Here is a 24,653-nt window from a genome sequence, read left to right as displayed (position 1 = left end):
TATCAGCTCTTACACGCACACTGTAGCAGCTCTGACATGCACGCTGTAGCAGCTCTGACACACACACTGTAGCAGCTCTTACATGCAGTAGCAGCTCTGACACGCACGCTGTAGCAGCTCTTACATGCACACTGTAGCTACTCTGACATGGTGTAGCAGCTCTTACACGCTGTACCAGCTCTGACACGCACAATGTAGCAGCTCTCACACACACGCTGTAGCAGCTCTTACACACTGTAGCAGCTCTTACATGCAGTAGAAACTCTGACACGCACACTGTTGCAGCTCTTACATGCTGTAGCAGCTCTTACATGCTGTAGCAGCTCTTACACACTGTAGCAGCTCTTACACACACGCTGTAGCAGCTCTTACAGACATGCTGTAGCAGCTCTTACACACTGTAGCAGCTCTTACACGTTGTAGCAGCTCGTACACACACACTGTAGCAGCTCTTACACACACACTGTAGCAGATCTTACATGGTGTATCAGCTCTTACACGCACACTGTAGCAGCTCTGACATGCACGCTGTAGCAGCTCTGACACACACACTGTAGCAGCTCTTACATGCAGTAGCAGCTCTGACACGCACGCTGTAGCAGCTCTTACATGCACACTGTAGCTACTCTGACATGGTGTAGCAGCTCTTAAACGCTGTAGCAGCTCTGACACACTGTAGCAGCTCTTACATGCTGTAGAAACTCTGACACGCACACTGTAGCAGCTCTTACATGCTGTATCAGCTATTACACACTGCAGCAGCTCTTACACGCTGTAGCAGCTCTGACACACTGTAGCAGCTCTTACATGCTGTAGCAGCTCTTACACACTGTAGCAGCTCTTACACATACGCAGTAGCAGCTCTGATACGCACACTATAGCAGCTCTTACACGTTGTAGCAGCTCTTACACACACACTGTAGAAGCTCTTACACACTGTAGCAGCTCTTACATGCTATAGCAGCTCTTAAATGCTGTTGCAGCTCTGACACGCACAATGTAGCAGCTCTTACACACTGTAGCAGCTCTGACACACACGCTGTAGCAGCTCTTACACGCTGTAGCAGTTGTTACACGCTGTAGCAGCTCTTACACGCACGCTGTACCAGTTCTTACACATTGTAGTAGCTCTTACACACACGCTGTAGCAGATCTTACACGCACAGTGTAGCAGCTCCTACACAATGTAGCAGCTCTTACATGCTGTAGTGGCTCTTACAAACTGTAGCAGCTCTTACAAACACGCTTTAGCAGCTCTAACACGCACGCTGTAGCAGCTCTTACACACACGCTGTAGCAGATCTTACATGCTTTAGCAGCTCTTTCACACACACTGTTGCAGCTCTTACACGCTGTAGCAGCTCTGACACACACACTGTAGCAGCTCTTACATGCAGTAGCAGCTCTTACACACACGCTGTAGCAGTTCTGACACGCACGCTGTAGCAGCTCTTACACACACGCTGTAGCAGCTCTTTCACACTGTAGCAGCTCTTACACGCTGTAGCAGCTCTTTCATGCTGTATCAGCTCTTACACACTGTAGAAGCTCTTACACACTGTAGAAGCTCTTACACACACACTGTATCAGCTCTTACACACTGTAGCAGCTCTTTCATGCTGTATCAGCTCTTACACACTGTAGAAGCTCTTACACACTGTAGTAGCTCTGACACACTGTAGCAGCCCTTACATGCTGTAGCAGCTCTTACACACTGTAGCAGCTCTTACATGCTATAGCAGCTCTTACATGCTGTAGCAGCTCTTACACGCACGCTGTAGCAGCTCTAACATGCTGTAGCAGCTCTTTCACACTGTAGCAGCTCTTACACACACGCAGTAGCAGCTCTGATACGCACACTATAGCAGCTCTTACACGTTGTAGCAGCTCTTACACACACACTGTAGCAGCTCTTACAGACATGCTGTAGCAGCTCTGATACACACACTGTAGCAGCTCTTACACGTTGTAGCAGCTCTTACACACACACTGTAGCAGATCTTACATGGTGTATCAGCTCTTACACGCACACTGTAGCAGCTCTGACATGCACGCTGTAGCAGCTCTGACACACACACTGTAGCAGCTCTTACATGCAGTAGCAGCTCTGACACGCACGCTGTAGCAGCTCTTACATGCACACTGTAGCTACTCTGACATGGTGTAGCAGCTCTTACACGCTGTAGCAGCTCTGACACGCACAATGTAGCAGCTCTCACACACACGCTGTAGCAGCTCTTACACACTGTAGCAGCTCTTACACACACACTGTAGCAGCTCTTACATGCTGTAGAAACTCTGACACGCACACTGTAGCAGCTCTTACACGCTGTAGCAGCTCTTACACACTGTAGCAGCCCTTACATGCTGAAGCAGCTCTTACACACTGTAGCAGCTCTTACATGCTGTAGCAGCTCTTACACACTGTAGCAGCTCTTACACGTTGTAGCAGCTCTTACACACACACTGTAGCAGCTCTTACAGACATGCTGTGGCAGCTCTGATATGGACACTGTAGAAGCTCTTACATGCTATAGCAGCTCTTACATGCTGTTGCAGCTCTGACACGCACAATGTAGCAGCTCTTACACACTGTAGCAGTTGTAACACGCTGTAGGAGCTCTTACACGCACGCTGTACCAGTTCTTACACATTGTAGCAGCTCTTACACACACGCTGTAGCAGATCTTACATGCTGTAGCAGCTCTTATACACACGCTGTAGCAGCTCTTTCACACACACTGTTGCAGCTCTTACACGCTGAAGCAGCTCTGACACACACACTGTAGCAGCTCTTACATGCAGTAGCAGCTCTTACACACACGCTGTAGCAGTTCTGACACGCACGCTGTAGCAGCTCTTACATGCACACTGTAGCTACTCTGACATGGTGTAGCAGCTCTTACATGCTGTAGCAGCTCTTACATGCTGTAGCAGCTCTAACATGCTGTTGCAGCTCTGACACGCACAATGTAGCAGCTCTTACACACTGTAGCAGCTCTGACACACACGCTGTAGCAGCTCTTACACGCTGTAGCAGTTGTTACACGCTGTAGCAGCTCTTACACGCACGCTGTACCAGTTCTTACACATTGTAGCAGCTCTTACACACACGCTGTAGCAGATCTTACATGCACACTGTAGCAGCTCTGACACGCACACTGTAGCAGCTCTTACACAATGTAGCAGCTCTTACATGCTGTAGTAGCTCTTACAAAGTGTAGCAGCTCTTACAAACATGCTTTAGCAGCTCTAACACGCACGCTGTAGCAGCTCTTACACACACACTGTTGCAGCTCTTACACGCTGTAGCAGCTCTTATACACACGCTTTAGCAGCTCTTACATGTAGTAGCAGCTCTTACACACACGCTGTAGCAGTTCTGACACGCACACTGTAGCTACTCTGACATGGTGTAGCAGCTCTTACACGCTGTAGCAGCTCTTACACGCACACTGTACCAGTTCTTACACACTGTAGCAGCTCTTACACGCACGCTGAAGCAGCTCTTACATGCTGTAGCAGCTCTGACACACACACTGTAGCAGCTCTCACACACACGCTGTAGCAGCTCTTACACACTGTAGCAGCTCTTACACACACACTGTAGCAGCTCTTACATGCTGTAGAAACTCTGACACACACACTGTAGCAGCTCTTACATGCTGTATCAGCTCTTACACACTGTAGCAGCTCTTACACGCTGTAGCAGCTCTGACACACTGTAGCAGCCCTTACATGCTGTAGCAGCTCTTACACACTGTAGCAGCTCTTACATGCTGTAGCAGCTCTTACACATGCGCAGTAGCAGCTCTGATACGCTTACTATAGCAGCTCTTACACGTTGTAGCAGCTCTTACACACACACTGTAGCAGCTCTTACAAACATGCTGTAGCAGCTCTGATATGGACACTGTAGAAGCTCTTACACACACACTGTAGCAGTTCTTATACATTGTAGCAGCTCTTACACACACGCTGTAGCAGCTCTTACACGCACACTGTAGCAGCTCTGACACACACACTGTAGCAGCTCTTACACACTGTAGCCGATCTTACATGCTGTAGCAGCTCCTACACGCACACTGTAGCAGCTCTTACATGCTGTATCAGCTCTTACACATTGTAGCAGCTCTTTCATGCTGTATCAGCTCTGACACACTGTAGAAGCTCTTACACGCTGTAGCAGCTCTTACATGCTATAGCAGCTCTTACATGCTGTAGCAGCTCTTACACGCACGCTGTAGCAGCTCTAACATGCTGTAGCAGCTCTTACACTACGCTGTAGGAGCTCTGACACAAACGCTGAAGGAGCTCTTACACATTGTAGCAGCTCTTACACACACACTGTAGCAGCTCTTACATGGTGTAGCAGCTCTTACACGCACACTGTAGCAGCTCTTAAAAACACACTGTAGCAGCTCTTACACACTGTAGCAGCTCTTACACGCACGCTGTAGCAGCTCTTAAATGCTGTAGCAGCTCTTATACACACGCTGTAGCAGCTCTTACATGCAGTAGCAGCTCTTACACACACGCTGTAGCAACTCTTACATGCACAATGTAGCAGATCTTACATGCTGTAGCAGCTCTTACACGCACACTGTAGTAGCTTTGACACGCACGCTGTAGCAGCTCTGACACACACACTGTAGCAGCTCTTACATGCTGTAGCAGCTCTTACACACTGTAGCAGCTCTTACATGCTGCAGCAGGTCTTACACACTGTAGCAGCTCTTACATGCTGCAGCAGGTCTTACATGCTGTAGCAGCTCTTACACACACACTGTAGCAGCTCTTACACACTGTAGCAGCTCTTACACGCACACTGTAGCAGCTCTTACACGCACACTGTAGCAGCTCTGACACGCACGCTGCAGCAGCTCTTACACGCACACTGTAGCGGCTCTGACACGCACGCTGTAGCGGCTCTTATATGCACAATGTAGCTACTCTGACACGGTGTAGCAGCTCTTACACGCACACTGTACCAGCTCTTACACGCACACTGTAGCATCTTTTACACGCACGCTGTACCAGTTCTTACACACTGTAGCAGCTCTTACACGCACACTGTAGCAGCTCTGACATGCACGCTGTAGCAGCTCTTACACACACACTGTAGGAGCTCTTACATGCAGTAGCAGCTGTTACACACACGCTGTAGCAGCTCTGACACACACGCTGTAGCAGCTCTTACATGCACACTGTAGCTACTCTGATATGGTGTAGTAGCTCTTACACACACACTGTAGCAGCTTTTACACGCACGCTGTAGCAGCTCTTACATGCTGTAGCAGCTCTTACACACACACTGTAGGAGCTCTTACATGCAGTAGCAGCTCTTACACACACGCTGTAGCAGCTCCTACATGCACACTGTAGCAGCTCTTACACACTGTAGCAGATTTTACACACTGTAGCAATTCTTACACGCTGTAGCAGCTCTTATACGCACGCTGTACCAGTTCTTACAAACTGTAGCAGCTCTTACAGGCACGCTGTAGCAGTTCTTACAAGCTGTAGCAGCTCTTAGACACAGTTTAATAATTTTACTGAAATAACAGACAATTTGATTCTTGCAAAGAAAATTTTATTTATTAATTTTTAAGGAAAGAGATTTAAACAGTTTAATTTAAAAGTGATTGGAGAGATGCCCCAGGAGAGATGGATTATATAAAAAGACAAGACCGAGTGAAATATAAGAGGCTTTTTCTTCAACACAGTTGGTTTCAGATTAGCCCCGATTAATCTTTTTCAATATACGATTCCAGTATGTCAGCTTTCCATTCTCAGTTACAGAAACTTGAGTAGATCTGTTTGAATTTGAAACTGAAACAGAAGTAATGTTAATCACAGGTACTTTCTGTGCCTACCATGGTGACCACAGGTAACGGGGAATTGGGGTTCGAGAGGGAGCATCTAATGCTGCTATTCGTTCCCTCCACAGATCGAACACATACAGCTGGTTATGTACTGGTAACTATATTGTTTGGAAACATCGTTGCTGCATTGCAAAGATACAGTTCTCAGTTCGTGTGTCAATTCTTGGCAGCAGTGGCATTTCTTCTGAAGAGTGAAGACTTGTCCAGACTGCTCCAACCTTACAAAATAAACACACAATTAAAATACACTTAATTTGATCAAAAATAATTCACAATAATTTCAAAGTAATCTCCTATTATAAGTACATTGTCTATATTGTCCGTTATGTTGTTAAATGTAAGATCTCCAGGCTTTTTGTTGGGATCATAATTTGAAATGAACATTCCCAGGTGTGTGAATCACAGGTAATGGTCAATGCCAGGTGAGGGGATCATAGATAATAGTCAGTACCAGGTCTGTTGGGAATCTGTTGTATATTTGTTATAGTTACACTTTAAATAAGGGGGAAAGTAAAGGTGAAAAGACTGACTTACACAGGTGGAGATTCGCACTGGCCTTCACAGGTAGACATCTTTAACTCCACTGTGCAATTTTCATCCTGTACTTTTACAATGGACATCTTTGGCTGACATGTGTTATTGCCTAGGACAAGAAGAGCAGTCACTACTAACGCACACACTCTGGAGCTTCACAGAGATTACTCCGACGTCCTTCATTTCTAACTTACACGTGAAGCAGCAGCCGGCCTCATCCCAGATCTTGTGTTCCTTTGAATTAATAAATATAGAAACAACTTGATTACTACAGGAAAAACAAATCAGTTCAAAATAAAAAATGACAGACTGTAAAAGTGGAATACCTCAGGACAGTTTGCTGCTGGGCACACTATCCTCTCCACCATTATACCAGAGTTTGCACAGCTGTAGGAATGGCAGGGCTGGGAAGAATCTGTCCATGTGTCTCCAACCTACATAGAAACAGTTCACAGCAGAACTACATACACACGTCTTGGCTCAGGCAGTTTCCAGTGCATTGTTACAGTGACTCATATTTAACTTGAAAACTGTGGCATGTTCTGTACTGTTTAAATATATACAGTGATTCTCAAAAATATTCACCCCCCCTTGGACTTTTCCACATATCATTGTATTACAACATGAAATCAGAATGGATTTAATCAGTAGTTTTTGCCACTGTGTTTAGTCTTTTTGTCTTTAGAAGTCACGTAATTAGTTGAATGGAGTCCACCTCCAATTAAGGTGTGTCACATGATGTCTCTGGGAGGTCCCACAACTGGTTAGTACAATTCCTCACAAGAAACTACATCACGAAGACGAAGGAACATTCAAATCAAATCTGAAATAAGGTTCTTCAAAAGCACCAATCGGGTCGGATATAAGAGCATTTCCAAGGCATTGAAATACCCCGGAGCACAGTAAAGTCCATAATTAAGAAATGGAGAGAATATGGCACAACTGTGAATCTGCCTAGATCTGGCCGTCCTCAAAAACTGAGTATCCGGGGGAGAAGGGCACTAGTCAGGGAGGCCACCAAGAGACCTATGGCCACTCTAAAGGAGTTACAGTCTTCCAAGGCTGAGCTACGAAACACAGCGCAGACTGCTACAACAGCCTGGTGTTTCACAAAAGTGGCCTTTATGGGAGAATTCTGCAAAGAAGAATGGGCACAAATTGCTGTGTCCAGATGTGCAAAGCTGGTAGAGACTTATCCACATAGACTCATGGCTGTGTTTGTATTTGTAATTAATTTAGAACAATATTCAGATAATATTTTTCACTTTGACATCTAATTTCATGTTGTAAAACAATGGTATGTGGAAACGTCCAAGGGGGTTGAATATTTTTGAGATCCACATAGACCATTCACATTGTGGATTGTGGGGTTTCTCCTTTATTAGATACTTTGTCTCTAAACCTGCAGGAAATGTGATCCCTCCTGCCAAGTATTTTGTGTAATTTGTATAATTGAACAAACATCTCTAAATACTTCTTCATAGGCAGCCAGCATCATGGCAACATTTAACATCATGCCGATTTAACAGAAATGTAATGAACTATAAATTAGTGGATCATTTGTTTGATCCAATACAGAAATATATGCGGGTAGGAACACAAAGCCTTTACAAAAACAGCTCGTTCTCCATAGTGCTCTCTTGCATTATTTCTTCAAAACCTACTTCTGCTTTCATTCTTAAAGAGTTAAGCTCAATCATCAATGGAAGACGTGTCCTATAACAGCAAGGTATCACTGCTTTCAGAAAATGTGCGTTTAACTGTCTTTTCTTACCTTGTATGCCTTTTCTTTGTATTCGCAGGTCTTCTCAACTACAAAAGACTGAATTAGTTACTGAAATGGTTTAGATATTGCTGGTAAACTCATTGTTTTTCATTTTTACTGCACCACATCCTATAGTCACATGTATTGCTGTTCTCATGTTATGATCTCACGTACCTCGTTTATGTTAGTGTTTGTAACCTTATTGGTAAATCTGTGACCGGAGGCACATTTTGGTACAGGATTCAACAATTCAGTTCAAATCCTGCCTCCAGGCTTCATCCTGCTTTGTAGCTCAGGGGCTCAGAGAGGAGGTAAAGCGAGCACTGATTCCATTGGCAGCCACAAGGCACAGACGTTAAGGGTCTAGGTAGGACCCTGGACTGGGGAAAACTGTACCACACCTGGGTCAGGACTAGGAATTGTGAGAACTGTGTGATGGATAAAAATAATATCTAATTTGGGTTAATTTTAATGATGATTTATTTTGCATTTTGGTCTAATTGTCTAATTGTTGAGGATCACCTCCAATCCTTGACGGACACTAACTATACTCACTACACTCACACTCAAACATTTTACTATTAAAATTTAACTTGTTTTTTTGAGACATTCACTTACATACAGATTAAAAAGTGGCTTACAATAAAACATACACAACATACCCTTGTTGAAGTGTAACAGCTGATTTAGCTGGAAAACGCAGGTCTATAGTAAACAATTCTATGGCTGATAACATTAACATTAGCAAATAACGTGGCGCACTGTCAAGATGCTCAAACTCACACTTTCCACAGAGTTTTGTTCCAGCTTAACATGTGTCCACAGCACACTGTGATTTATTTGTATTGAAAGATGAATTGGAAAATGTATCCTAAGATTAAAAATGTTTTATATATAATTTTACATTGGCACTATAATTACACTGAGAAACTGTGTACCAACTGATGGCTAAATGTTGAGTCTGCTTGTGATGTTGCTCACCGCAGATCTTGGTCTCGCAGCAGTCACTTATGTTGTAGGTGACCAGTATCTCACTGTCCGTGCAGTTGGGCGCTGGCTGGGCCGGTTTGGGTGAACACTCCTCGGTCAGCGAGCTGCTGCTACAGGTACAGACATGGCATTTGGATTCCCAAGTCTCACCAAGCTAAAGGACAAGAAAACACAGAGTTAAACAAGGTGAAAGTATCCAGAAGCCCTCAAAATGTAATTCAGAAGGAAAATTTCAATTCAGGTAACCTGTTTGGGTTCCCCAAGAGGTCCTTTGCAGTCTACAAAATGGAGAAAAGGGTTTAGATCTTTAATATATATATATATATATATATATATATATATATATATATATATATATATATAGAAGGTATACATTCTTTATATTACATGTTGGTTCACATGAAAATTAGCAGATGTATAAATATATATTTGACAATTAGATAAACATTTGGATAATGTGCTCCACTTACTGGTGCATTTGGGAACACATATGTCTTTATATTTCTCTGCAAGGAGCTCATTGTCTGGGCAGAAACATCCGGATTCAAGAGCCCCCAATTCATAACCTGGTATACGGTTCCTGAAAGATCAATATATTAGTTAGCTTATTAGAAAACAAATGAAAATACATCTGAAGCTGATTCGGAAAGTGTAGTCTAAAACACGTGTGTGTGTCCTGTGTCACGAGCCTCTATGGACCTGTGATAGGGACTGCAGTCTGTGTTCAGTGTTATGTAACATTGATAATTGATATAAAACTAATGGATTTAAAACCTCTTACCCACAATGTGTCACGGTACAAAAGACAGTTGCCAGCTTGTTTCAGGCGAAGTGTGTATTGGATACGTTCTACTGTAGTTCTTAAGAAATAAGGTTTGCTAAGGTTCCCCAGCTCATATGGAGTATTTGAGCAGAACTGAAGAACTCTCTCTCAGTCATTCATAGGTGACATTCAAACAGGACGCTCATTCATTATATATAGTGTCAAAAAGCACGTACTTACCCTCCTTCACAGTAATCATTGGTTTTATTATGACATTCCCTGTAAAACATTCCTTCTGGACAGTTTGTTCCTGAAATCACAAATAAGCTCCCTAAGAACATGTAGCATGTAAGGCAAGGCTTGGCATCGAAAGAGCTTTTCCTTTAAATACTAATCTTAAAGAAGCTCACCACAGGCGCCACCAGTGAGATGTTTCCACTCCACGCAGATATTCACCTCCCTACATCGCTGGGCCGCTTGCTCAAGTGAGGAGCAGGCTTGCTCGGGGCCTGATGCACAGGTGTCCAATCTGCAGCCTTCTTGGTACTCTTTTAAACTGACTTTCTTTGCACATTTTTGGAAAACCCTGAAATAATCGGCAAACTCAGCAGTTGAATTTTGACACGGAGGCAGCAGTGAACAGGTAGTTATACTTGTAACACAACAAACAAGGAAGGAAGAAAACTGAACTCACGGCTGATCTATTATCTTGCATATGTCAGGAAGTTCACATCCAGGTGGAGGTGGAGAAGGACCAGAGCAGGAGATGTTACTAGGGGCAGGTTTGCAATAAGGCTTGTCTGGGTCGTTGTACAGCCAGTCGTGTGCGGTCTCCTCACAGCAAGCCTCGCTCTCTGTTGACCCATTTCTGCGGACACAGGCGCTTCCACCGCACACACCTAGACAATGGAGAGGTTGTCACGACATAGCCTAGTGTAGCTGCAGCATGACCGAAATTATTGATACTGTTGATACAATCTTGTGCTTAATTTGTATTGAGTTTTCAACCACTATTGGTATTTCCAGTTATATTTGATTTTCAAGACATTTATCTTCTTGTGCGTCATTATTTTAATATCTTAAAACACCCTGGGGAACATTTAATGATGTGTTTAAATATACAGTACATGTGTTATGTTCACAGTAATTACTTATATGTATTGTATATATCCTGTTAGTGTCCTAATAATTGCTGGTCTTTGAGAACAATTATTTTAACATACCGCACTGTCCTTGAGTATTGTCCTTAAAGTACTGCATTGCCACGGAGACTTCAATTGTATTATATGTTGTTAGAGACACCTTCGCTCGAATCTCCTGAATGGATACTATAACCTTTTGTGTTGTTGTATCAATTTGTATTCCATTCTGGTTAAAGGGAGGTTTCACAACATTGTGGTTGAATGTGGACTGGAAAACAAAAAGGTAAAACAAATAAATATGTTATGTCCACAAACTCAGTGTTTCTTTGATTGTATATGTATCCTATTTTATTCAGCATTGCATACTGATACCATTGTACTGCTAATGGTGATTAAAGGGGAGATACTGTATCTCTGTTTTGCCCTGAGGTATTGTGTGAAGAGCTGTCTGGTGTCCTCAAGATCCAAGTCAGAACCTAATCAAACTGATGACACTAACTGATATACCTCAGCAGTGTGCTTGATTTGCAGAATACACTCCTACACTTTGAAAGGTTGATAGACAACATCTGAAACCTCAGTCAGGCTGACACTCAAACTCACACACCTAAACCTTGATGGCAGGTTTGCTTCAGGTGAATGTAAAATGTCTCTGTGAAACAAGGTTTTGGAAACCAGATTTGCTGTCAGGTGGTGGGTGATTATAGGTGTTATATATTGAGACCATACTCTGTGTAGTGGCTTCTAAGCCAATTTAAACCACTACAGCCCCAGCAATAGTTGGTAAATGTTCAACGCACCGGTCCCGTTGTTCTTCCTTTCGTGGCTCAGTCAGTGTTCCATTCCTGGAGACACTGTCTTTCTTTTACTAAACATCACTTGCAATTAATTTGTACAATCCGTAATTCATTGTGATGTAATTGTAGAAAACGTAAATAAATATATAAATAAAGATAAGAGGAGAAGGAGAAGGATAGAGTTTTAGAGTAGGAGACAAGAGGTTGAAAAACTGTATAGCTTCCACTACTGCTAGGACTGCCATGTTTCACTTCTCCCCATTACTTGGGCTTGGCTTCCCAAAATAGTGGGCAGCCAAGCTGTCACTCATCTCCAGCAGCGAGTGTCCAGATAATAATTAATCAACAAATGGGAAGCAAAAGCCCATGAAAATATAGTTCATAACAACACTATATATATATAAATAATTATTTGTAAACATAAATCAAAACGCATTTGGCTCCTACACTCTGTCAATAGATAACAAGTGAATGCTTATGGGATATATTTGATAGGTCATTGCTTCATAGAGCCATTTTAATTATCATTGATCTTGAAGCATAGTAGATTATACAATGTATTAACTGTTTATTTCTATATAAATTCTAGCAACATTATCTAAATGACTTACCACAATGGTGTCTATTCCTCTGCTGAGAGTCACAACATTGTTGCCATATTGTAATATAATCCTTTTTGTACATGATGCCGTGCTGGTACAGAAGTAATTGTCCACTGCAACAGTGAAGTTGTGTTTTGGGATCTTCTCCTCCATGAGAATGTACGTGCAGTTTTCAAAGAAGTTATATGTTTTTCCATTGAAAGTCTCATAGTGGGAGTCTCCATACACTTTACATTGACCTAAGAAGTGGACACAGAGCACACACACACACATAAGGAAGCAATAAGACATCAATAAGGTATAGGTACTATGTGACTAATACTCTCCTAGCTCTCTGAATGACTTCAAAGCTATATCTCCAAATGCAGTATTGGTGTCTCCTTCCCTGATTAACTTTGTGTGACCCATCTCATGTCCAGGGTCTGTTCGAAGGGTATTTCTGCATTAGCTCTTTCACACCCAGATACAAATCGTTGTGCTCTATCAGGGCCATAAGTAGGCCTCCTTGTTGGGTTTTGCATTTGTTTTAAGTTAAGCACATTGAGGCGCATACATTTAGACTGATTGGTTGTGCTAGAAAAACTAAGAATAATTTGAATTTTTTTATTTGATATGTTTAAACTTACAGTCACAATCCCAGCTTTCACAGCAGCCTGCTACGTTCTTGGGCTCTAAGCTCTTTGGACATGTAGGTTTCTGTACTTGTTCACAGGCTTGCGGTGTCCGCCTCACTGTGTTATTCTGAACACAAACATTGATCCAGCAGTCTTCCTCCCACGTGTCGTTGCATTGCCACACCTTATTTACTTTACAGTCTTCACAAAAACACGGGACTGTTGACGGTGTAAAGAAAATACAAGGAATCACATTAGAACAAACTCTTAGCTTAAAACAAGGTTTTACGACCCCTCAGAGGTATTCATGCTGAAAATTTCTGAACATTTAAAATCAGACTGGATAGGATCCTTAATTCACTTTGATACTAATGGACACCAAACGAGCATGATGGGTCGAATAGCCTCCTCTCATTTGTAAACTTTCTTATGTTCTCATGCATTTCCCCTAACTGTGATGTTGTGTGTTGAGTTATGATATTACATGGTAGGACCAAGATAAACTAAACGAGAAGTGTACTACTACTCACTGGCATTGCATTGAGTTAAGGGAGGGTAATAACAAAGTACCTCTTGATGGGGTGACAATTGTTATTCGGGTGACTGCTGTTGTCGATGCAGTTGCTGTTGTAGGTGTGACTGTTGTAGTTGATTCAGTACTTGTTGTCGGGGTGGCAGATGTTGTTGGGGTGACTCTAGTTGTTGATCCAGTTGCTGTTGTTGGAGTGACTGATGTTGCTGATCCAAGTGTTGTTGTTGGAATCACAATTGTTATTGATCTGGTTGCTGTTGTTGGGATGAAAGTTGTAGTTGATCCAGTTGCTGTTGTTGGGGTGATTGTTGTTGTTGATGCAGTGGCTGTTGTCGGTGTGACTGTTGAAGTTGATCCAGTTGCTGTTGTTGGGGTGGTTGTTGTTGTTGATGCAGTGGCTGTTGTCGGTGTGACTGTTGTAGTTGATCCAGTACCTGTTGTTGGGGTGATAGTTGTTGTTGTGGTGACTGTTCTCGTTGATCCAGGTGTTGTTGTTGGAATCACAGTTGTTGTTGATCCGGTTGCTGTTGTTGGGATGACCATTGTTGTTGATCCAGTTTCTGTTGTTAGTGTGACTGTTGATGTAGTTGATTCAGTACCTGTTGTCAGGGTGACAGTTGTTGTTGGGGTGACTGTTGTCGTTGATCCAGGTGTTGTTGTTGGAATCACAGTTGTAGTTGATCCAGTTGCTGTTGCTGGGGTGGTTGTTGTTGTTGATGCAGTGGCTGTTGTTGGTGTGACTGTTGATGTTGATCCAGTTGCTGTTGCTGCAGTGATTGTTGTTGTTGTTGATCCAGTTACTGTTGTTGGGGTGGTTGTTGTTGTTGATGCAGTGGCTGTTGTCGGTGTGACTGTTGATGTAGTTGATTCAGTACCTGTTGTCAGGGTGACAGTTGTTGTTGGGGTGACTGTTGATCCAGGTGTTGTTGTTGGAATCACAGTTGTTGTTGATCCGGTTGCTGTTGTTGGAATCACAGTTGTTGTTGATCCAGTTGCTGTTGTTGGGGTGGTTGTTGTAGTTGATCCAGTACCTGTTGTCGGGGTGACAGTTGTTTTTAGGGTGACTGTTCTCGTTGATCCAGGTGTTGTTGTTGGAATCACAGTTGTTGTTAATCCAGTTGCTGTTGTTGGGGTGACTGTTGTAGTTGATCCAGTTGCTGTTGTTGGGGTGGTTGTTGTTGTTGATGCAGTGGTTGTTGTTGGTGTGACTGTTGTTGTTGATCCAGTTGCTGTTGCTGCAGTGATTGTTGTTGTTGTTGATCCAGTTACTGTTGTTGGGGTGACAGTTGTTGTTGGGGTGACTGTAGTTGTTGATCCGGTTGCTGTTGTTGGGGTGACTGTTGTAGTCGATCCAGTTGCTGTTGTTGGGATGACCATTGTTGTTGATCCAGTTGCTGTTGTTGGTGTGACTGTTGATGTAGTTGATTCAGTACTTGTTGTCGGGGTGACAGTTGTTGTTGGGGTGACTGTATTTGTTGATCCAGTTGCTGTTGTTGGGGTGACTGTATTTGTTGATCCAGTTGCTGTTGTTGGGGTGACTGTAGTTGTTGATCCAGTTACTGTTGTTGGGATGAGAGTTGTAGTTGATCCAGTTGCTGTTGTTGGGGTGGTTGTTGTTGTTGATGCAGTGGCTGTTGTTGGTGTGACTGTTGTTGTTGATCCAGTTACTGTTGCTGCAGTGATTGTTGTTGTTGATGCAGTGGCTGTAGTTGTTGATGCAGTTGCTGTTGTTGGTGTGACTGTTGATGTAGTTGATTCAGAACTTGTTGTCGGGGTAACAGTTGTTGTTGAAGTGACTGTAGTTGCTGTTTTTAAAATCACAGTTGTTGTTGATCCAGTTACTGTTGTTGGGATGACCATTGTTGTTGATCCAGTTGCTGTTGTTGGTGTGACTGTTGATATAGTTGATTCAGTACCTGTTGTCAGGGTGACAGTTGTTGTTGGGGTGACTTTTGTCGTTGATCCAGGTGTTGTTGTTGGAATCACAGTTGTTGTTGATCCAGTTGCTGTTGCTGGGGTGCTTGTTGTTGTTGATGCAGTGGCTGTTGTTGGTGTGACTGTTGATGTTGATCCAGTTGCTGTTGCTGCAGTGATTGTTGTTGTTGATCCAGTTACTGTTGTTGGGGTGGTTGTTGTTGTTGATGCAGTGGCTGTTGTCGGTGTGACTGTTGATGTAGTTGATTCAGTACCTGTTGTCAGGGTGACAGTTGTTGTTGGGGTGACTGTTGTCGTTGATCCAGGTGTTGTTGTTGGAATCACAGTTGTTGTTGATCCAGTTGCTGTTGTTGGGGTGACAGTTGTAGTTGATCCAGTTGCTGTTGTTGGGGTGCTTGTTGTTGTTGATGCAGTGGCTGTTGTCGGTGTGACTGTTGATATTGATCCAGTTGCTGTTGCTGCAGTGATTGTTGTTGTTGTTGATCCAGTTACTGTTGCTGGGGTGGTTGTTGTTGTTGATGCAGTGGTTGTTGTTGGTGTGACTGTTGTTGTTGATCCAGTTGCTGATGCTGCAGTGATTGTTGTTGTTGTTGAACCAGTATCTGTTGTCGGGGTGACAGTTGTTGTTGGGGTGACTGTAGTTGTTGATCCAAGTGTTGTTGTTGGAATCACAGTTGTTGTTGATCCGGTTGCTGTTGTTGAGATGACAGTTGTTGTTGATCCAGTTGCTGTTGCTGCAGTGATTGTTGTTGTTGATGCAGAGGCTGTTGTTGTTGATCCAGTTGCTGTTGTTGGTGTGACTGTTGATGTAGTTGATTCAGTACTTGTTGTCGGGGTGACAGTTGTTGTTGGGGTGACTGTATTTGTTGATCCAGTTGCTGTTGTTGGGGTGACTGTATTTGTTGATCCAGTTGCTGTTGTTGGGGTGACTGTAGTTGTTGATCCAGTTACTGTTGTTGGGATGAGAGTTGTAGTTGATCCAGTTGCTGTTGTTGGGGTGGTTGTTGTTGTTGATGCAGTGGCTGTTGTTGGTGTGACTGTTGTTGTTGATCCAGTTACTGTTGCTGCAGTGATTGTTGTTGTTGATGCAGTGGCTGTAGTTGTTGATGCAGTTGCTGTTGTTGGTGTGACTGTTGATGTAGTTGATTCAGAACTTGTTGTCGGGGTAACAGTTGTTGTTGGAGTGACTGTAGTTGCTGTTTTTGGAATCACAGTTGTTGTTGATCCAGTTACTGTTGTTGGGATGACCATTGTTGTTGATCCAGTTGCTGTTGTTGGTGTGACTGTTGATGTAGTTGATTCAATTTTTGTTGTCGGGGTGACAGTTGTTGTTGGGGTGACTGTTATCGTTGATCCAGGTGTTGTTGTTGGAATCACAGTTGTTGTTGATCCAGTTGCTGTTGTTGGGGTGGTTGTTGTTTTTGATGCAGTGGCTGTTGTCGGTGTGACTGTTGATATTGATCCAGTTGCTGTTGCTGCAGTGATTGTTGTTGTTGTTGATCCAGTTACTGTTGCTGGGGTGGTTGTTGTTGTTGATGCAGTGGTTGTTGTTGGTGTGACTGTTGTTGTTGATCCAGTTGCTGATGCTGCAGTGATTGTTGTTGTTGTTGAACCAGTTACTGTTGTTGGGGTGACAGTTGTTGTTGGGGTGACAGTAGTTGTTGATCCGGTTGCTGTTGTTGGGGTGACTGTTGTAGTCGATCCAGTTGCTGTTGTTGGGGTGGTTGTTGATGCTGATGCAGTGGCTGTTGTTGGTGTGACTGTTGTAGTTGAACCAGTACCTGTTGTCGGGGTGACAGTTGTTGTTGGGGTGACTTTTGTCGTTGATCCAAGTGTTGTTGTTGGAATCACAGTTGTTGTTGATCCGGTTGCTGTTGTTGAGATGACAGTTGTTGTTGATCCAGTTGCTGTTGCTGCAGTGATTGTTGTTGTTGTTGATCCAGTTACTGTTGTTGGAGTTACAGTTATTGTTGGGGTGACTGTTCTCGTTGATCCAGTTCCTGTTGTTGGGGTGGTTGCTGTTGTTGATGCAGTGGCTGTTGTCGGTGTGACTGTTGTAGTTGAACCAGTACCTGTTGTCGGGGTGACAGTTGTTGTTGGGGTGACTGTTGTCGTTGATCCAAGTGTTGTTGTTGGAATCACAGTTGTTGTTGATCCGGTTGCTGTTGTTGAGATGACAGTTGTTGTTGATCCAGTTGCTGTTGCTGCAGTGATTGTTGTTGTTGAAGCAGAGGCTGTTGTTGTTGATCCAGTTGCTGTTGTTGGTGTGACTGTTGATGTAGTTGATTCAGTACTTGTTGTCGGGGTGACAGTTGTTGTTGGGGTGACTGTATTTGTTGATCCAGTTGCTGTTGTTGGGGTGACTGTATTTGTTGATGCAGTTGCTGTTGTTGGGGTGACTGTAGTTGTTGATCCAGTTACTGTTGTTGGGATGAGAGTTGTAGTTGATCCAGTTGCTGTTGTTGGGGTGGTTGTTGTTGTTGATGCAGTGGCTGTTGTTGGTGTGACTGTTGTTGTTGATCCAGTTACTGTTGTTGGGATGACCATTGTTGTTGATCCAGTTGCTGTTGTTGGTGTGACTGTTGATGTTGTTGATTCAGTACCTGTTGTCAGGGTGACAGTTGTTGTTGGGGTGACTGTTGTCGTTGATCCAGGTGTTGTTGTTGGAATCACAGTTGTTGTTGATCCAGTTGCTGTTGTTGGGGTGGTTGTTGTTTTTGATGCAGTGGCTGTTGTCGGTGTGACTGTTGATGTAGTTGATTCAGTACCTGTTGTCAGGGTGACAGTTGTTGTTGGGGTGACTGTTGTCGTTGATCCAGGTGTTGTTGTTGGAATCACAGTTGTTGTTGATCCAGTTGCTGTTGTTGGGGTGACGGTTGTAGTTGATCCAGTTGCTGTTGTTGGGGTGGTTGTTGTTGTTGATGCAGTGGCTGTTGTCGGTGTGACTGTTGATATTGATCCAGTTGCTGTTGCTGCAGTGATTGTTGTTGTTGTTGATCCAGTTACTGTTGCTGGGGTGGTTGTTGTTGTTGATGCAGTGGTTGTTGTTGGTGTGACTGTTGTTGTTGATCCAGTTGCTGATGCTGCAGTGATTGTTGTTGTTGTTGAACCAGTTACTGTTGTTGGGGTGACAGTTGTTGTTGGGGTGACAGTAGTTGTTGATCCGGTTGCTGTTGTTGGGGTGACTGTTGCAGTCGATCCAGTTGCTGTTGTTGGGGTGGTTGTTGATGCTGATGCAGTGGCTGTTGTTGGTGTGACTGTTGTAGTTGAACCAGTACCTGTTGTTGGAGTTACAGTTGTTGTTGGGGTGACTGTTCTCGTTGATCCAGTTCCTGTTGTTGGGGTGGTTGTTGTTGCTGATGCAGTGGCTGTTGTTGGGGTGGTTGTTGTTGCTGATGCAGTGGCTGTTGTTGGTGTGACTGTTGTTGTTGATCCAGTTGCTGATGCTGCAGTGATTGTTGTTGTTGTTGAACCAGTTACTGTTGTTGGGGTGACAGTTGTTGTTGGGGTGACAGTAGTTGTTGATCCGGTTGCTGTTGTTGGGGTGACTGTTGTAGTCGATCCAGTTGCTGTTGTTGGGGTGGTTGTTGATGCTGATGCAGTGGCTGTTGTTGGTGTGACTGTTGTAGTTGAACCAGTACCTGTTGTCGGGGTGACAGTTGTTGTTGGGGTGACTTTTGTCGTTGATCCAAGTGTTGTTGTTGGAATCACAGTTGTTGTTGATCCGGTTGCTGTTGTTGAGATGACAGTTGTTGTTGATCCAGTTGCTGTTGCTGCAGTGATTGTTGTTGTTGTTGATCCAGTTACTGTTGTTGGAGTTACAGTTATTGTTGGGGTGACTGTTCTCGTTGATCCAGTTCCTGTTGTTGGGGTGGTTGCTGTTGTTGATGCAGTGGCTGTTGTCGGTGTGACTGTTGTAGTTGAACCAGTACCTGTTGTCGGGGTGACAGTTGTTGTTGGGGTGACTGTTGTCGTTGATCCAAGTGTTGTTGTTGGAATCACAGTTGTTGTTGATCCGGTTGCTGTTGTTGAGATGACAGTTGTTGTTGATCCAGTTGCTGTTGCTGCAGTGATTGTTGTTGTTGATGCAGAGGCTGTTGTTGTTGATCCAGTTGCTGTTGTTGGTGTGACTGTTGATGTAGTTGATTCAGTACTTGTTGTCGGGGTGACAGTTGTTGTTGGGGTGACTGTATTTGTTGATCCAGTTGCTGTTGTTGGGGTGACTGTATTTGTTGATGCAGTTGCTGTTGTTGGGGTGACTGTAGTTGTTGATCCAGTTACTGTTGTTGGGATGAGAGTTGTAGTTGATCCAGTTGCTGTTGTTGGGGTGGTTGTTGTTGTTGATGCAGTGGCTGTTGTTGGTGTGACTGTTGTTGTTGATCCAGTTACTGTTGCTGCAGTGATTGTTGTTGTTGATGCAGTGGCTGTAGTTGTTGATGCAGTTGCTGTTGTTGGTGTGACTGTTGATGTAGTTGATTCAGAACTTGTTGTCGGGGTAACAGTTGTTGTTGGAGTGACTGTAGTTGCTGTTTTTGGAATCACAGTTGTTGTTGATCCAGTTACTGTTGTTGGGATGACCATTGTTGTTGATCCAGTTGCTGTTGTTGGTGTGACTGTTGATGTTGTTGATTCAGTACCTGTTGTCAGGGTGACAGTTGTTGTTGGGGTGACTGTTGTCGTTGATCCAGGTGTTGTTGTTGGAATCACAGTTGTTGTTGATCCAGTTGCTGTTGTTGGGGTGGTTGTTGTTGTTGATGCAGTGGCTGTTGTCGGTGTGACTGTTGATGTAGTTGATTCAGTACCTGTTGTCAGGGTGACAGTTGTTGTTGGGGTGACTGTTGTCGTTGATCCAGGTGTTGTTGTTGGAATCACAGTTGTTGTTGATCCAGTTGCTGTTGTTGGGGTGACGGTTGTAGTTGATCCAGTTGCTGTTGTTGGGGTGGTTGTTGTTGTTGATGCAGTGGCTGTTGTCGGTGTGACTGTTGATATTGATCCAGTTGCTGTTGCTGCAGTGATTGTTGTTGTTGTTGATCCAGTTACTGTTGCTGGGGTGGTTGTTGTTGTTGATGCAGTGGTTGTTGTTGGTGTGACTGTTGTTGTTGATCCAGTTGCTGATGCTGCAGTGATTGTTGTTGTTGTTGAACCAGTTACTGTTGTTGGGGTGACAGTTGTTGTTGGGGTGACAGTAGTTGTTGATCCGGTTGCTGTTGTTGGGGTGACTGTTGTAGTCGATCCAGTTGCTGTTGTTGGGGTGGTTGTTGATGCTGATGCAGTGGCTGTTGTTGGTGTGACTGTTGTAGTTGAACCAGTACCTGTTGTTGGAGTTACAGTTGTTGTTGGGGTGACTGTTCTCGTTGATCCAGTTCCTGTTGTTGGGGTGGTTGTTGTTGCTGATGCAGTGGCTGTTGTTGGGGTGGTTGTTGTTGCTGATGCAGTGGCTGTTGTTGGTGTGACTGTTGATGTTGATCCAGTTGCTGTTGCTGCAGTGATTGTTGTTGTTGTTGATCCAGTTACTGTTGTTGGAGTTACAGTTGTTGTTGGGGTGACTGTTCTCGTTGATCCAGTTCCTGTTGTTGGGGTGGTTGCTGTTGTTGATGCAGTGGCTGTTGTCGGTGTGACTGTTGTAGTTGAACCAGTACCTGTTGTCGGGGTGACAGTTGTTGTTGGGGTGACTGTTGTCGTTGATCCAAGTGTTGTTGTTGAAATCACAGTTGTTGTTGATCCGGTTGCTGTTGTTGAGATGACAGTTGTTGTTGTACCAGTTGCTGTTGCTGCAGTGATTGTTGTTGTTGATGCAGAGGCTGTTGTTGTTGATCCAGTTTCTGTTGTTGGTGTGACTGTTGATGTAGTTGATTCAGTACTTGTTGTCGGGGTGACAGTTGTTGTTGGGGTGACTGTTGTCGTTGATCCAAGTGTTGTTGTTGGAATCACAGTTGTTGTTGATCCGGTTGCTGTTGTTGAGATGACAGTTGTTGTTGATCCAGTTGCTGTTGCTGCAGTGATTGTTGTTGTTGATGCAGAGGCTGTTGTTGTTGATCCAGTTGCTGTTGTTGGTGTGACTGTTGATGTAGTTGATTCAGAACTTGTTGTCGGGGTAACAGTTGTTGTTGGAGTGACTGTAGTTGCTGTTTTTGGAATCACAGTTGTTGTTGATCCAGTTACTGTTGTTGGGATGACCATTGTTGTTGATCCAGTTGCTGTTGTTGGTGTGACTGTTGATGTAGTTGATTCAGTATTTGTTGTCAGGGTGACAGTTGTTGTTGGGGTGACTGTTGTCGTTGATCCAGGTGTTGATGTTGGAATCACAGTTGTTGTTGATCCAGTTGCTGTTGTTGGGGTGGTTGTTGTTTTTGATGCAGTGGCTGTTGTCGGTGTGACTGTTGTTGTAGTTGATTCAGTACCTGTTGTCAGGGTGACAGTTGTTGTTGGGGTGACTGTTGTCGTTGATCCAGGTGTTGTTGTTGGAATCACAGTTGTTGTTGATCCAGTTGCTGTTGTTGGGGTGGTTGTTGTTGTTGATGCAGTGGCTGTTGTCGGTGTGACTGTTGATATTGATCCAGTTGCTGTTGCTGCAGTGATTGTTGTTGTTGTTGATCCAGTTACTGTTGCTGGGGTGGTTGTTGTTGTTGATGCAGTGGTTGTTGTTGGTGTGACTGTTGTTGTTGATCCAGTTGCTGATGCTGCTGTGATTGTTGTTGTTGTTGAACCAGTTACTGTTGTTGGGGTGACAGTAGTTGTTGGGGTGACTGTATTTGTTGATCCAGTTGCTGTTGTTGGGGTGACTGTATTTGTTGATCCAGTTACTGTTGTTGGGATGAGAGTTGTAGTTGATCCAGTTGCTGTTGTTGGGGTGGTTGTTGTTGTTGATGCAGTGGCTGTTGTTGGTGTGACTGTTGTTGTTGATCCAGTTACTGTTGCTGCAGTGATTGTTGTTGTTGATGCAGTGGCTGTAGTTGTTGATGCAGTTGCTGTTGTTGGTGTGACTGTTGATGTAGTTGATTCAGAACTTGTTGTCGGGGTAACAGTTGTTGTTGGAGTGACTGTAGTTGCTGTTTTTGGAATCACAGTTGTTGTTGATCCAGTTACTGTTGTTGGGATGAGAGTTGTAGTTGATCCAGTTGCTGTTGTTGGGGTGGTTGTTGTTGGTGTGACTGTTGTAGTTAATTCAGTACTTGTTTTTGGGGTGACTGTTGTCGTTGATCCAGGTGTTGTTGTTGAGATGACAGGTGTTGTTGATCCAGTTGCTGTTGCTGCAGTGATTGTTGTTGTTGATGCAGTGGCTGTTGTTGTTGATGCAGTTGCTGTTGTTAGTGTGACTGTTGATGTAGTTGATTCAGTACCTGTTGTCAGGGTGACAGTTGTTGTTGGGGTGACTGTTGTCGTTGATCCAGGTGTTGTTGTTGGAATCACAGTTGTTGTTGATCCGGTTGCTGTTGTTGGGATGATAGTTGTTGTTGATCCAGTTGCTGTTGTTGGGGTGGTTATTGTTGGTGTGACTGTTGATGTAGTTGATTCAGTACCTGTTGTCGGGGTGACAGTTGTTGTTGGGGTGACTGTTGTCGTTGATCCAGGTGTTGTTGTTGGAATCACAGTTGTCGTTGATCCAGTTACTGTTTTTGGGATGAGAGTTGTAGTTGATCCAGTTGCTGTTGTTGGGGTGGTTGTTGTTGGTGTGACTGTTGTAGTTGATTCAGAACTTGTTGTTGGGGTGACTGTTGTCGTTGATCCAGGTGTTGTTGTTGAGATGACAGTTGTTGTTGATCCAGTTGCTGTTGCTGCAGTGATTGTTGTTGTTGATGCAGTGGCTGTTGTTGTTGATGCAGTGGCTGTTGTTGGTGTGACTGTTGATGTAGTTGATTCAGTACCTGTTGTCAGGGTGACAGTTGTTGTTGGGGTGACTGTTGTCGTTGATCCAGGTGTTGTTGTTGGAATCACAGTTGTTGTTGATCCGGTTGCTGTTGTTGGGATGATAGTTGTTGTTGATCCAGTTGCTGTTGTTGGGGTGGTTGTTGTAGTTGATGCAATGGTTGTTGTTGGGATGACAGTTGTTGTATTGACTATTACAGAAGGATGAAGTCATACAGAAATATTAAAATGATCTTTGAAGGAGTTAAATTACATATTTTGATATTTTCATTAATATTTAGAATATATCATAAAGCTACCAGTTTTTCTTTCTGTTGATTGTGATCCATACACCATTACAAAAGACACTTATATATATATAATTCTATTTCATTAAACATTTTTATATGAACAAATATGAAAATGGTCTTACTTATCTGAGACTGGGTGACAACTAAAAAAAAAAAGACATACATTTTGTAAGTTGTTTTAATTAACTATACATCTTGATATTTATGTTTATATCATTACTTCCTGTCATATAAGAAACATTAGTTCGCAATTAAATATTAGTATTTGAACAAGGAAAACACTTAAAAATATATGGCGACAAAAGTCACTATTTATAATTAAACAAGAGGAGTTAGCCAAGTGCTTCCCAATATGCATAGTAAAAAAACGTTTTGTAAAACAATAAATTAAGTAATTGAAACACACACAAAAATGTGTGCACACTCCCTGTCACGATGCATATTTAACACAAAATCAGATGACTGTACTGTAAGTCCATCCTTAGACATCACTGTGCAAAGTCTACAGAAGTCAGCGTTACTTTGTTGAGTCTGAGGAACAAATCAAATCTAAACCACTGAACCTTACAAACCAGTGTGTGTGGGGAATTCCTGCTGAACCAGTCATTTATCAAGAATAATATAATGCAATTTCCATGGCAAAGGTGTGGAGAAATGGTGTTTACCATAATTGTGTACTTGCTACTTGTGTAATTGAATAAACTAACCAGATACCTATATTTGTAGTTCGAGGTGCACCTGTGGGAATAAAAATATTTTCAGTATTTATACTAATACAATTATTGGAAATTGAAAATGTTCCTCATGTTAAAGACAAAGGCTTCATGCTTCTATAATAATGTGTATTAAGATGCAGAAATAAATATTGTTAATTATCTTTATTCGTAGATGTAGGCACATTAAAACTATTTCTGTTTCAAGTTATTAGCACAATATTT

The 24,653-nt window shown here is 43.3% G+C and overlaps 2 protein-coding genes and 2 long non-coding RNA genes across 4 annotated transcripts; all 4 read right to left on the bottom strand.

The window, feature by feature from the left end:
• Positions 1-5,582: 5,582 nt before the first annotated feature.
• Positions 5,583-9,452, bottom strand: LOC136757678 (uncharacterized). Its single transcript, XR_010819586.1, has 7 exons — positions 9,421-9,452; positions 9,166-9,328; positions 8,194-8,231; positions 6,746-6,853; positions 6,614-6,653; positions 6,420-6,528; positions 5,583-6,103 (listed from the first exon to the last, which is right to left on the bottom strand). It is a non-coding gene; the product is annotated as an uncharacterized LOC136757678 (long non-coding RNA).
• Positions 9,453-9,650: 198 nt separating this feature from the next.
• On the bottom strand, positions 9,651-10,517 carry LOC136757689 (uncharacterized). The gene is made up of 3 exons (XR_010819587.1): positions 10,348-10,517; positions 10,178-10,247; positions 9,651-9,754 (listed from the first exon to the last, which is right to left on the bottom strand). It is a non-coding gene; the product is annotated as an uncharacterized LOC136757689 (long non-coding RNA).
• Positions 10,518-13,787: 3,270 nt separating this feature from the next.
• Positions 13,788-16,810, bottom strand: LOC136759554 (probable cyclin-dependent serine/threonine-protein kinase DDB_G0292550). Its single transcript, XM_066714564.1, has 8 exons — positions 16,793-16,810; positions 16,619-16,689; positions 15,814-16,359; positions 15,541-15,708; positions 15,058-15,363; positions 14,500-14,832; positions 14,224-14,391; positions 13,788-14,148 (listed from the first exon to the last, which is right to left on the bottom strand). Exons 1-8 carry the CDS (start codon positions 16,808-16,810, stop codon positions 13,788-13,790), a joined length of 1,971 nt encoding a protein of 656 aa, XP_066570661.1.
• A 49-nt stretch (positions 16,811-16,859) lies between these two features.
• On the bottom strand, positions 16,860-23,639 carry LOC136759538 (homeobox protein 2-like). Its single transcript, XM_066714562.1, has 12 exons — positions 23,425-23,639; positions 23,080-23,235; positions 22,900-23,025; positions 21,961-22,542; positions 21,421-21,618; positions 20,888-21,288; positions 20,362-20,799; positions 19,949-20,121; positions 19,805-19,818; positions 18,328-19,689; positions 17,854-18,138; positions 16,860-17,721 (listed from the first exon to the last, which is right to left on the bottom strand). Exons 1-12 carry the CDS (start codon positions 23,637-23,639, stop codon positions 16,860-16,862), a joined length of 4,812 nt encoding a protein of 1,603 aa, XP_066570659.1.
• Between the last annotated feature and the right edge of the window lie 1,014 nt (positions 23,640-24,653).

Source organism: Amia ocellicauda, chromosome 1 (genome assembly GCF_036373705.1).
Source record: "Amia ocellicauda isolate fAmiCal2 chromosome 1, fAmiCal2.hap1, whole genome shotgun sequence".
NCBI classification, from domain to species: domain Eukaryota; kingdom Metazoa; phylum Chordata; class Actinopteri; order Amiiformes; family Amiidae; genus Amia; species Amia ocellicauda.
The sequence above is the reverse complement of the archived record's forward strand: the minus strand, read 5'-3'. Positions and strand labels throughout refer to the sequence as shown.

Bases quoted from the DNA above. Each gene is read 5' to 3' on its own strand.
- LOC136759554 (XM_066714564.1), bottom strand. The intron at 16,360-16,618 runs GTAACTGGATCA...CTACATCAACAG, and splicing joins CAACAATCACTGCAGCAACA to TCACACCAACAACAGCAACT. The intron at 15,364-15,540 runs GTACTGAATCAA...CTACATCAACAG, and splicing joins AACTGTCACCCTGACAACAG to TCACACCAACAACAGCAACT.
- LOC136759538 (XM_066714562.1), bottom strand. From the start codon at position 23,639: ATGACTTCATCCTTCTGTAATAGTCAATACAACAACTGTCATCCCAAC. The intron at 22,543-22,899 runs GTACTGAATCAA...CTACATCAACAG, and splicing joins AACTGTCACCCTGACAACAG to TCACACCAACAACAGCAACT. The intron at 21,619-21,960 runs GTACTGAATCAA...CTACATCAACAG, and splicing joins AACTGTCACCCTGACAACAG to TCACACCAACAACAGCAACT.